At 52.0% G+C, this 12,056-nt stretch overlaps 1 protein-coding gene across 1 annotated transcript in view; it reads right to left on the bottom strand.

Moving 5' to 3' along the window:
• KMT5A (lysine (K)-specific methyltransferase 5A) overlaps positions 1–12,056 on the bottom strand; it is a 23,962-nt gene that overhangs the window by 8,843 nt on the left and 3,063 nt on the right. Inside the window, exons 2-5 of the mRNA XM_015419289.1 lie at positions 9,345–9,472; positions 6,703–6,859; positions 3,568–3,781; positions 35–122 (exon numbers count right to left, since the gene is read on the bottom strand). Coding sequence (XP_015274775.1) covers positions 35–122; positions 3,568–3,781; positions 6,703–6,859; positions 9,345–9,472 — 587 coding nt within the window. The remainder of the gene's footprint in view (positions 1–34; positions 123–3,567; positions 3,782–6,702; positions 6,860–9,344; positions 9,473–12,056) is intronic.

Genomic DNA, 12,056 nt, shown 5'->3' with positions numbered 1-12,056 from the left:
GTAGTGGGAAGTTCATTAAAGACCAAAGAAGTACCTGCAACTCTTTTTTGCTCTTTCGAGAACTTCTTCTAACAGGGTAATAATCTGTCACCTTCCGATTCGGTTGCGTCTTCCCTTGAACTCTGAGAGAATACGGAGAAAGCCACATGAACGCTGCTGGATTTCCAGCAACTTTGCATTTCCAAGAGTGACCCTTGCTACTGCAAACGCCTGGAAGATTTCACTACATTCCACCACTACTTCAGTACTGGACGAAAGCCCTGAAATCCTTTCAATGGACCCGTCTGGGCTACTAAAACAACATCAGTTTTACCACTGTCATCATTCCTATGAGAAAATCAAAACTAAGGAAGAAGAAGAGATTGGATTTATGCCCCGCCCTTCACTACCCAAAGGTGTCTCAGAGCGGCTTACAAACTCCTTCCCCTTCCCCTCCCCACAACAGGCACCCTGGGAGGTAGCTAGGTGGGGCTGAGAGAGCTCTGACACAAAATGCTCTTTTTCAAGGACAGCTCTGACAGAACTATGGCTTGCCCAAGGTCATCCAGCAGGTACAAGTGGAGGAGTGGGGAATCAAACCCGGTTCTTTTGGATTAGAGTCCGTGCACTTAACCACGACACCAAACTGGCTATTGAATGTTAAACTGCAAAATCATCTGACGTTGCCGCTCACTCCGAAAGCTTCTCGTACAAGCACCAGGTGTAGGCAACCCAGGTGAACAATGGTGGGATCATGCAGACCAGGGGTCCCCGTTCCTTTTCCAGCTGCAGGCACCTTTGAAGTTCTGAAACAAAGTGCTGGGTGCAGCCACAAAGCCACAGGGAGCAGAGCCAGCTGCAAAATGGCTGCTGTGACTTACAGTCGGTCACACAGCCAAGATCTTTGTGTTGTGGAGGCAGCTGCTGCCAAAGCAACGTTTTCTGGGGGGGGGGACACACACAGCCATTCAAACCTCCAGTGGCCAATCAGAAGCCTTCCTGGGCAAAAGACCCATCTGGCCCCACCCACTTAAAAAAAAACACTTGGCGGGCTGCAGGAAAGGTGTCAAACGGTTGCCGTAACGCCTGTGGGCGCCACATTGGTGATCCCTATTGTAGATTATTTGTTCGCTCTCAGCCACGCAACGGTGGTGTAATACCTACTGATGGTCACTAGGTGTCACTTTATTGCCCCTTGGCATCAATCTCAGTGTTAATATACAGAACCTGTCCAATTCAACAGCTGAGCCTACTGACAAGGGTAGAACAACACCAGGTTAGTTTTGTGAAGAAAAGGAGGAAGAGAAGGAGATTGGATTTATACCCCACCCTTCACTACCCAAAGGAGTCTCAGAGTGGCTTACAGTCTTTCCCTTCCCCACCCCACAACAGATACCCTGTGAGGTAGGCAGGGCCGAGAGAGCTCTGAGAGAAACTGCTCTTTTTTCAAGAACAGCTCTTATCAGAACTACGGCTTGCCCAAGGTCATCCAGCCAGGTGAAAGTGGAGAAGTGGGGAATCAAACCCAGTTCTCCCAGATTAGAGTCCGCGCACTTAACCACTACACCAAACTGGCTCTCAAAACCAGTTGCTCCTTTAGTCATGATTTATGGCAGGGCACGAATAAACCACATCCAATTTAGCTGGATCATGCTAGATGCATCGGAAAGAGTTAATTCCACAGGGCAACAGCTCCGAAGTACATGGATGTAACTTATGAATTACTGAAGCTGTCTATACCATATCTGACCACCGCTCTATATAGGTCAACGTAGTCTGGTTTGAGCTGAAACAGTTCTCCAAGGTCTCAGGCAGAAAATCCTCCTGATTTTATTTATTTATTCTATTTTTTAAATTTTATTTATTTTGACTTATATCACGCCCTCCCTGCAAAGCAGTCTCAGGGCAGCTCACAAAACTGTATAAAACACTAAAACAAGAAGATTAATAAAATCACAAGAGTGCAATCCTAAATATAACCTCTCCTTATATATAAAAGAGTTTTTGTGTGAGACTCTTCCACATGCCTCCCCAGGCTTTGGGTCCCTGATCTGTCGCTCAGGAAGGGGCCAATCCCCTGGCCACATTGCCTCCCTCTGTTGCCTCCAGAACCCACAGACCCGCCGGACGGCGTCTTGCCCTCAGTCTCCAGCGAGCCACCGAGTGGAATGAATGCTCCGGCGGCTGGATGCCTCTGAGGCCCACCACCTCACTGTCCAACCTGCGCCTGCGCAGGGCCTACTGGCCCACGGAGCACTCCAGCCCACTCATGCAGCTGGGAAATACAGCAGCCAGCTGGTGGCCCACGCAGTGATGCCGGCACGGTAGGGGTAGTGGAGAGAGGGAGGGCGGAGCCGCCTTCCGGCAGCCCCGCAAAACTTTGCTCCGCAGCCCCACGATTCCCAGCACCCCATTCGCCTCTGGGGCGCAGCACGACCAAGCTCCACACGGAGCTCCACTTGCCAGACTCAGCAGTTGCTCCGCTCCGCTCCGGGGTTCGCCTCTGAGCAGGACGGCATCCGTGGGGTCAGAGCCACGTCCCCTGGCTGCCCTCTACTCTCCACCGCCAATAAGCCTTGCACGCCACGCGCAGCCCCCGCTGCGCTTTCTCTCTGGAGCCACTGAGGTGAGACCACCATGGGTGCAGCGGCAGCGCCAACACCTCCCCGGAGGAAAGGCGGCCAGGGAGGCGCTGGCGAAAGCCGCGGGGCAGGGAGACACCAGCCACCGAGGACACTGACGTTGACTTCCACAGGCTCCAAGGTGTCGGCCCTCGCACCGGGGTCTTGCTAGCACCCAGTGCATAGACTTTGCAATGGGCCTTGTGGCTAGTAAGTTATAAAGTGCTAGTACAACTAATCTAACGATGGCCGACGTTTGCAGCAATCACAGTATACAGTCAGCATAGTCTGGGTTGTGCTGTTGGTGGTATAATAATATTAATATTGATGTTACTATTGATGTTGGTTTTGGGGCCAGGGCCTCGCTCTAAGTAGTCTAATCAAAGGCCTGGTGGAAGAGCTCTGTCTTGCAGGCCCTGTGGAACTGTAAAAGGTCCCGCAGGGCCCTGATGTCCTCTTGGAGGTTATTCCATCAGTGTGGAGCCGCCACAGAGAAGGCCCTGGCCCTCGTCACAGCCAGCCTGGCTTCCTTGGGACCCGGAAGGGCCAGATGGTTTTGGGACCCTGATCGTAGTGCTCTCTGGGGAACGTGTGGGGAAAGGCGGTCCCTTAGGTATGTAGGCCCCTGACCACGTAGGACTTTGAAGGTAAGAACCAGCACCTTCAACTGAATTCAGTATGCTATAGGCAGCCAGTGCAGTGTCTTTTAGCGTAGGCTGGATGTGCTCCTGCATAGGGAGACCCAACAACAGCCTGGCTGCCACATTCTGCACTAACTGCAGCTTCTGGATTTGGGACAAGGGCAGCCCCATGTAGAGAGCGTTATAGTAATCCATTGCCTGTTCCCTGAGATTCTTCATCTGGCGATGCCAGGGATCGAACCTGGGACTTTCTGCATGCAAAGCACAACCTCTACCGTGGAGCCACGGACTCCCACCCACCCCTCTAAAGCCCCGCAGACTCTTACTTTCTCTTAGGACCCGGTTTCATTTTTGTTCCCTTCTTCAGTGTTGGTTTTGCGTTCACTGCAACGGCAGCCTCGGCGGGGGGGAGTTTCCGAGTTTCCGTGGCTTCTTGCTTCGGGTTCGAAAAGGACCCTGGAGAGTCGCCCCCACTTTCTTTGTCATTCTGGCCTTCAGCTTTCACTGCCCCTTCTACGGCATTGCCAATATTGATTCTGTCTGCAAATAATGAAGGGGGGGAAAAAAAAAGAGGGGGGGGGGGGGATTAAGGCCAATTGGCATGAAGGACCTCACGTTTCCTTTGCATCCTTCCAAGATGCTTCCTGAGTAGAAAACCGCTGTTGCCCAGTGTCACCAAGAGGCCAGACACACAGGAGACTTGGCTGCTCCCAAGAGGTGGTCATGAGCCCACCCGCCTGTAGTTCGGCAGTTTGAGACCCGAGTGTGCCGCATGACGGAGTGAGCTCCCGTCTCTAGTTCCAGCTCCTGCCAACCTAGCAGTTCGAAAGCAAGAAACTGCAAGGAGATAAATCGGTACCGCTTCGGTGGGAAGCGTGCGCCTCGGCGTTTAGTCATGCCAGCCACATGACCACAGAAACGTCTTCGGACAGCGCTGGCTCTTTGGCTTGGAAACGGAGATGAGCACTGGAACCCTAGAGTCGGATTCGACTGGCTATCAAGCAAGGGAAACCTTTACCTTTACTAAGAACACTCACACTATAATTTTTATTTCATCTTCACATTTGTTGGAAGGATTTCTAAACGAACAGAAGACTGCATGAGACCTCGGTGCCTGGAGTGCAGCACTGTAGACTGGGGGTTGGGGGGAGGGTGCAAGGAGAAACCACACAAGTTAGCTGGCCTGATTCCCTATACTTTCAGATCTACTCTAGAGGCAAGGCAGATAGCAACGAGAGGTAAGGCCTACCTGGTGGTCATCCCAAGTTATGAAACATTCACCCGAGGGATATCTGGCCAGGACTTACTTTGACCGTCCTTACATACCAGGTGAAGACAAATTTATTCCCCCCCCCCCCAGCTTTTTTCAAAAGGTCTATTTCTCATACCTTATCATTGCTGAGCGGTCGGGTTAGAACGGATAAAAGGAAGTACTTCTTCACCCAAAGAGTGATTAACAGATGGAATTCACTGCCACAGGAAGTGGTGGCGGCTACAAGCATGGACGGCTTCAAGAGGGAATTAGATAAGCATATGGAGCAGAGGTCCATCAGTGGCTATTAGCCACAAGGTATAGATAGGGACTCTGGGGCAAGGGATGCTCTGTCTTCTTGGTGCTTGGGGGGGGGGCAATAGTGGGAGGGATTCTAGTGCCTTGGCCCCACTGCTGGACCTCCTGATGGCACCTGGTATTTTTGGCCACTGTGTTGACAAGAGTGTTGGATTGGATGGGCCATTGGCCTGATCCAACATTGGCGTCTCTTATGTTCTTATTGTCTTAATATCATTTTTACCCTTTTATTATTTTATTTGACGGTGTGTGTTTTTTTTAAAATCACTTTTTAAAAGCTACCCTGGAAGCTGAGGCTGAAAGACAGAATAGAACTGTCTTTAATATCCCTTTTGCTGGTCTATAGTTTTACTTGATTTTTTAAATTAATTTTTTTTCTTTTAGCCACCTTGGGAGCTTTGGCGGAAAGACAGAACTCAGGAATTAATCAAAGGTCATCCCTGCCCACAGAAAAGTAGCATCTTAAAGGGCTGGAATACCAGCCTTACTCCGCCCCCTCCTCATTTTCAATATACACCTCTGCCCCCAACCCCTCAAAATTCTACAGTGGTACAAATCAGGAATAGTTATATTAGTTGATGCATGAAACAGACGTCGTTGCCTTATTTGGAGTTAGACCACGAGTCCCTTCTATTCTATTTGGCAGCAGCTCTGCAACAACTCGGGCAGAGGAGGACTTAATAAGAACATAAGAGAGAAGCCATTGTTGAATCAGGCCAAAGGCCCATCCAGTCCAACACTCTGTCACAAGTGGCCAAAAACACCAGGTGCCCTCAGGAGGTCCAGCAGCGGGGCCAGGACACTAGGAGCCCTCCCACTGTTGCTCCCCCCAAGCACCAAGAAGACAGAGCATCTCTTGCCCCAGAGTCGCTATCTATACCTTGTGTATAAGAGCCACTGATGGACCTCTGCTCCATATGCTTATCTAATTCCCCCTTGAAGCCGCCCATGCTTGTAGCCACCACCACCTCCTGGGGCAGTGAATTCCAGGTGTTCATCACTCTTTGGGTGAAGAAGGACTTCCTTTTATCCGTTCTAACCCGACTGCTCAGCAATTTCATGGAGTGCCCACTTGAGTTCTTGTATTGTGAGAAAGGGAAAAAGAAGAAGAAGAAGAGAAGAGATTGGATTTATACCCCGCCCTTCACTTGGAGTCTCAGAGCGGCTTACAAACTCCTTTCCCCTCCCCTCCCCACAACAGACACCCTGTGAGGTGGGTGGGGCTGAGAGAACTCTGACACAAACTGCTCTTTCTCAAGAACAGCTGTGCCAGAGCTTGTGACTGACCCAAGGTCACATCAGCAGGTGCAAGCAGAGGAGTGGGGAATCAAACCCGGTTCTCCCAGATTAGAGTCCGCACACTTCACCACTACACCAAACTGGCTCTCTTTCTCGACCTCCTCTATCCTACGCATAATCTTATAAACCTCGATCATGTCACCCCTCAGCCGTCGTTTCTCCAAGCTAAAGAGCCCAAGCACTTTAACCTTTCTTCATAGGGAAAGTGTTCTCCTGGCACCTGTTACCTGAAAACCTTCCCCTGGAATTCAAACCTGGGACCTTCTGCGTAGAAAGCAGGTGCTCTGATACCAAGACTCAGCCCCAGCCCACCATCTGTCTGTCATCAGCATTCCTCTCCCATCCTCAGGGAAGCAGACAAAACAATGCACCATCCTCAAACCATCCAAAGTGGGGCACAAATTTTCCCAGAAGGAAGGGAGGCAGTTCTGGGGACAAGCAGCTCCTCACCACTGGGACAGTTTTCCTTCCCGAGCTGCTGCTCCTCCTCTGCCAGGAGGGGCACTCCCTGAGAACATGGCACGGCCTCCTGGCTTTGCCGGAGAAATAACTCCCCCCACCCTACCCCTTGCTAAGGGAAACGGATTCTTACCCTCTCCTTTCCTGCAGCCTTCGTTCACAGTTTTGCCCGGGCATTTTGCCTCGTGATGCGCGGTGGAGTTTTCTTCCTGGAGCGGCGGTCGAATCACGGGAGACTTGTTCGGACTCATGTAGGCGTAGATTTTGGATTGACAAGAAAAGATGTTCTCCTAAATCGAGGGAGACACGAAATCCGGTGGAGAATCCCAGCATTTATTGTCATTCTTGTGCTTTTTAAAATGTTTTATTTATATTGTCAGCGATGCTCCTTCTGAGCTGTGGAGTCTTGTGAGCGAGCGATTTGGCTACTGCATACATGAGTTTGCTCTGGAGCCCTCCTTCCCGAGCTCAGACAAAAATCTGTGAGCCGGAGGTTACAAAACTGTGAGCTAGCTCACACTCACTCAGCTGAAGGGGGAACACTGATCTTAAGCCCCCTTGAGTGCCGCAAAGGAGTTTTAAATAAATACAGTGACTGTCGCCAACATCAGAGGGTCGTTTCCAAGACCCACAGATTTCGCGTACGGAGCCAGATATGACTCAGCAACCCACCAAAAATTCTTATTGCTGACATGGTGCTTTTTGCTCAAGGTATGCTTTTCAAAAAGACGACTACCAAAGGTGCAAACGTTATGGCTGCTAAAAATGAAAACAACCTATTCAGGCGATCTGCAATCAACAAACCATTTATGCTGGGGGGGGGGTGTTCTGCCACCTTTTTGAGCCTGCGGGCACCTTTGCAATTCTGAGACAGCACGGTGGGCATAGATGCACAACGGCTGCTGCAGGAGGCAGAGCCAGCCACGAAAGGACTGCCGCAGCTTACCTTCAGTTGCACGGTGACGATGTTTGTGCTGGGGCGGCAGCTGCTGCCAAAGCAGTGCTGTACCGCCAGTCAAATCTCAAGTGGCCAATCAGAACCCTTGCTGGGCAAAAGCCCCACCTGGCCCCACCCACACTTGGCAGGCGTCAGAAAAGGGGCCGGCAGGTACGTTGGCACCTGCGGGTACCACGCTGGAGACCCCCCTGATTTATGTATTATAAGATTCCTAGGAGATTGTCGGATCAAGAGCTTCAAAGCAACAAACCCCCTAGAGAGCTGGGTCTATAACGTGAGTCCAGCCTGCGTGTCACTATGAATTGTGGGGCTCTGAATGGGCATTAAAAAGAAGAACTACTTTTTCAAGAGCAAATAGTACCTTACCGCACCAGCCCTACATCCAGATTCTTCGGCCCAAGCAAAACGATGTGAAAACTTTGTTTCACACCCAGCGGGGAGAAAGGGCTCATCCTTGTTATTGTGAGAGCAAAAAGACATACGGGAGGGGGAACGAGGGTTTCCAGATCCAGGTTGGGAAACTCCTGGAGATTTGGGGTGGCGTGTGGGGAGGGCGGGGGGGATCCCAGTGGAGCCCAGTGCCACAGAGTCCACGCCCCAAAGCATCCATTCTCTCCAGCAGAACTGATCGCTGTAACCCTGGAGAGCAGCTGTAATTCTGGGGGGTCCCGAGGTCCCACCTGGAAGCTGGCATCCCTAGTGGGTACTGTGGTCAGACAGAAGAAGGTGTGGAAATTTTATTTTAAGGCACTCTGCGGTGGATCCAAGGGCTGCGGCTGGAAGGAAATGGCCTGGTTGAGGCCGGGCAGCGAGGACCCGGCCGAGTGGGGATTTCAGCCTGCGTCTCTGACGCAGGCTGAAATCCCCACTCAGCCAGGTCCTCGCTGCCCGGCCTCATCCAGGCCATTTCCTTCCAGCCGCAGCTTTCCATCTGTGAAATGGGAATAACTACCCCTTCGGAGTGGCCGCTGGGAAGAAAAATATGACCGAGCCCAGAAGAGCACCCTGTCTAGTGAAAGGGCACACACAGGAACGCCCGCCCACCGTTCTGACCCGCCCCTCCAAGCAACCCGGTTTCAGCCAAACCCCACTGAAAGGAGTGTTATGGCTTGCCGCCTCCGAGTCAGTGGCGTCCCGGAGGGCAGGAAAAGCTGGTCACCTGGGCGACAGGAGGGGCAAAACACAGCTGCGCAAAGGACAGCTGTGATGCAATCCTTAAGGAGCAGGACCTCTACTGAAAGCATTCAATCATTAAGTGTGTTATAAGTTAATAAAATTAGAATTCTGTACATTAAAAAAAAAAGTGTTCCTGAAGCATTTCAGGTCCAAGGACCCATTCGTTTTTCGGAGAAACCTGGACCACTGTACAGCCACCCCCCCCCCTTCTATTATTTTTTTTAAAAAAGACAGAAAGAAAGGGGGGGGGAGAAGTGGGTGTGTCCGGCACTGGAGATCTGGCTTCCCCTGGCTTTGGCTCCATCCAGAAACGGGGCGGTCGCTGGAAATTCCGGGGGAGAGAAGAGGAGGGGGCCACGGGGAAGGCTGGAGAGGGAAAATGCCACCTCTCCCGGAACGGCAGAAGTGGGAAGGCGGCGGGATCTGTGCCAGGAAAGCGGCAGCCGCCGGGGCGGGCCTCTCCGGGGCCTGGAGGCACTCAAGGCCGGCCGTCTCTGCCCGCTCCGCGGAGGGCTAGGGCCGTGCGCCCTGCTTTGGATGGCGCCGCGCCCAGAGCGCACGCTGGAGACGCAGCGGGGCGAGCGCTGGGCAGCTCTGGAGGGAGGGAGGGAAGGAGGGAGGGTTCCGGCGATCCAGCTTACCCCGTTGATCCTGGGCCGGCCGGCGGGTCGCTTCTCGGCGCTCTCGGGTGCGGCGGCGGCGCCCTCCTCCGCCTGGCCGCCAGCTCTGCCCGCCTTGGGCTTGCTGTTGGACATCTTGTGCCTCCTGCCTGCGGGAGAGCCAAGCGGGCGGCCTCTGAGGCCCCGGGGGAGCCGCGGCCAGCCCAGCCCCGCCAGCCAGCCAGCCGGCCGCCAGGAAGGCGGAGCGGAGCGTCCCCGGAGAAGGCGGCCGCTGCCCCCTAGAGGAGAAGGCGGCCGGCCGGCCCCGGAAGAGCTGCCTGCCCAGAGCTTGCCAGCAGCCCCGGCCAATCAACCGCCCACCCGCCTGCCTGCCTCTGGGCTCCCAGCGCATTTCGACCTGCGAGGAGCTCGGGCCAGGTATCCTGGTTCGCTCCCGCCGCACAACAACCCTGAGGGGTAGGTCGGGCGGAGAGAACGACAGGCCCACAGTCAGCCGGGGAGCCTGGTGGCCAAGGAGGCGCTTCTGGTGCCTGGCCCTACCAGGGCACCACGCTAGCTCTCGAATGCCAGGGCTCTCTCGGGATCATGTAAGACCAGGCGGTGGAAGAAGCGCCTCTGAGCAGGTGCAGAGTGCATTTGCTTTACCGCCGAGCCGCTATACAAAGAGTGCCCCCCCCTTCAAAAAAAAGTTAGGGTTAGAGTAGAGAAAGGAGCTTCCAGATTGGAGGACCTCTGGCACCACTGCAAACGTTTCCCTAATACACATTTCTTCTCATCGCTCAGAATTCATACACGTCACTCCACAACTCATCAGTCAGTTCATTTTCTTTTTAAAGAGGAACTGGAGCATCAAGTTGCTCCTGTCAGGTGATGAGGAAAAGGCAGTCTGTACATGCTCAGAGGTACTACCGCCACTCAGCTGTGAAATTCTCTTATACCTCGGTATCTTCCCCACTCTGTGTACCTTCCCATGAAGGCCTCCGAAGTTACTCTGCTTTCCTCTCTAAAATTTACACCTTCTTGCAACACACATACAGGTATTACAAAGCAGAAGCAGAATAAATTCTGAATATAAATCTAAGTGGATTTTGAACAAAAAGTAGCTTATATTTTTGTTGTGAGATAATAGACTTTCCTTTAAACGGTATATTAAAAATGATAGCTAGCAATGCATGTAGTAATGATGAAATATCTAACAGAACATGTAGTAATGATGAAATTAATAATCTAGTTGCAAAGTAGATCAGCTACAAAATCTGAGGTGTTTGAAGTATTGCATTCTATAGAAAATGTAATAAAAATTATAATGAAGGGGATATTGGGGAGGAATATTTTTTGTCCTACATACCTTGCAATGTATAACAACCTTTGATATATATAATTGGTTATATAATGCTTCTTGTGTATCCCTTTCATAACTTATCTTGTTTCTTTAAAATATATATTCGTATGTAAAATTTACACCTTGTTACTTTCTTTTAAAAAAAATAATTTACACCTTCTTACGATACAGCTCTAGTATCTATAATAGGCTGTTATGTATTCGGACTGACTCATCCCTGATTGAATCACCCTAGGGGGACTGGCCCATTTTTCCAGGATAGAGATATGTCTATAGGGAAAGCACGGCTGATCAAATTGCTGAGAGCCAGTTTGGGGTCGTGGTTAAGTGTGCGGACTCTAATCTGGGAGAACCGGCTTTGATTCCCCACTCCGCCACATGCAGCTGCTGGTGTGACCTTGGGTCAGTCACAAGTTCTCTCAGCCCCACCTACCTCACAGGGTGTCTGTCGTGGGGAGGGGAAGGAGACTGTAAGCCGCTCGGAGACTCCTTTGGGTAGTGAAGGGCAAGGGGTCTAAATCCAGCCTCTTCTTTTTTGTTACACAGCATCTCTGCCAAGAAGTGGTGATTCCCTTCACACACATACACCCTTCCAAGGAGGTTCCAGGATTCCTTCGTCTCCTCTACCAGGTCTTCATACCCCAAACTCTTATCTGTGTCCCAAAAGTATCTCGCACAGCCAGGGTATTGTCAGGTCAGTGTGTCAGACTAGGAACCAGGTTCAAATCTGCCTTGAGGCTTTTTGGGTGCCTTTGGGCCAGTGCCTCTTCTTTACAGCCTAACCTACCTCACAGAGCTCTTGTTACTACAACAACATGGAGAGGAGAACGACTTATATATCCCTGTGCTCCACAGAGAGAAGAATGTGTGTGTTTTGCCGTCAAGTCGCAGCTGACGTACAGCGACCCTGTGGGGTTTCCAAGGCAAGAGTCATTCAGAGGTGGGTTTGCCCTTGCCTGCCTCTGCGTGGCGACCCTGGACTTCCTTGGTGGTCTCCTATCCGAGTACTAACCAGAACTGACCCTGTTTATCTTCTGAGATCTGATAAGATTGGGCTAGACTGGGGTGTCCAAGTCAGAACTAGATAGATAGATTAGACCAGGGGTCATTTCCTGCAGGAGCGCACAGGAGCGGAGCTCCGGCAGTAAAGAGCCCAGGGGGCGGGCACATGCAACAAGCCCCGCCCCCTGCCCCCAGCAGCCCTCAGTCAGAGCAAGAAGCAGCCAGGTAAGTTGCAGAGCCCCCCCCCCGGGCCCCCCGGTCCAAAACAGTCCAGTGGCACCTTTAAGACCAAGTCTTATTCAGGTACAAGCTCTCCCTCCTCTGCCAGGACAGATCTGCACGTTCCCCCCCCCCCAATAGCTAGCACGTCACTAGTCCCGTGCTACCGT

This window comes from Gekko japonicus, unplaced genomic scaffold (genome assembly GCF_001447785.1).
Source record: "Gekko japonicus isolate JY-2015 unplaced genomic scaffold, Gekko_japonicus_V1.1 scaffold181, whole genome shotgun sequence".
NCBI lineage: Eukaryota > Metazoa > Chordata > Lepidosauria > Squamata > Gekkonidae > Gekko > Gekko japonicus.
The sequence above is the reverse complement of the archived record's forward strand: the minus strand, read 5'-3'. Positions and strand labels throughout refer to the sequence as shown.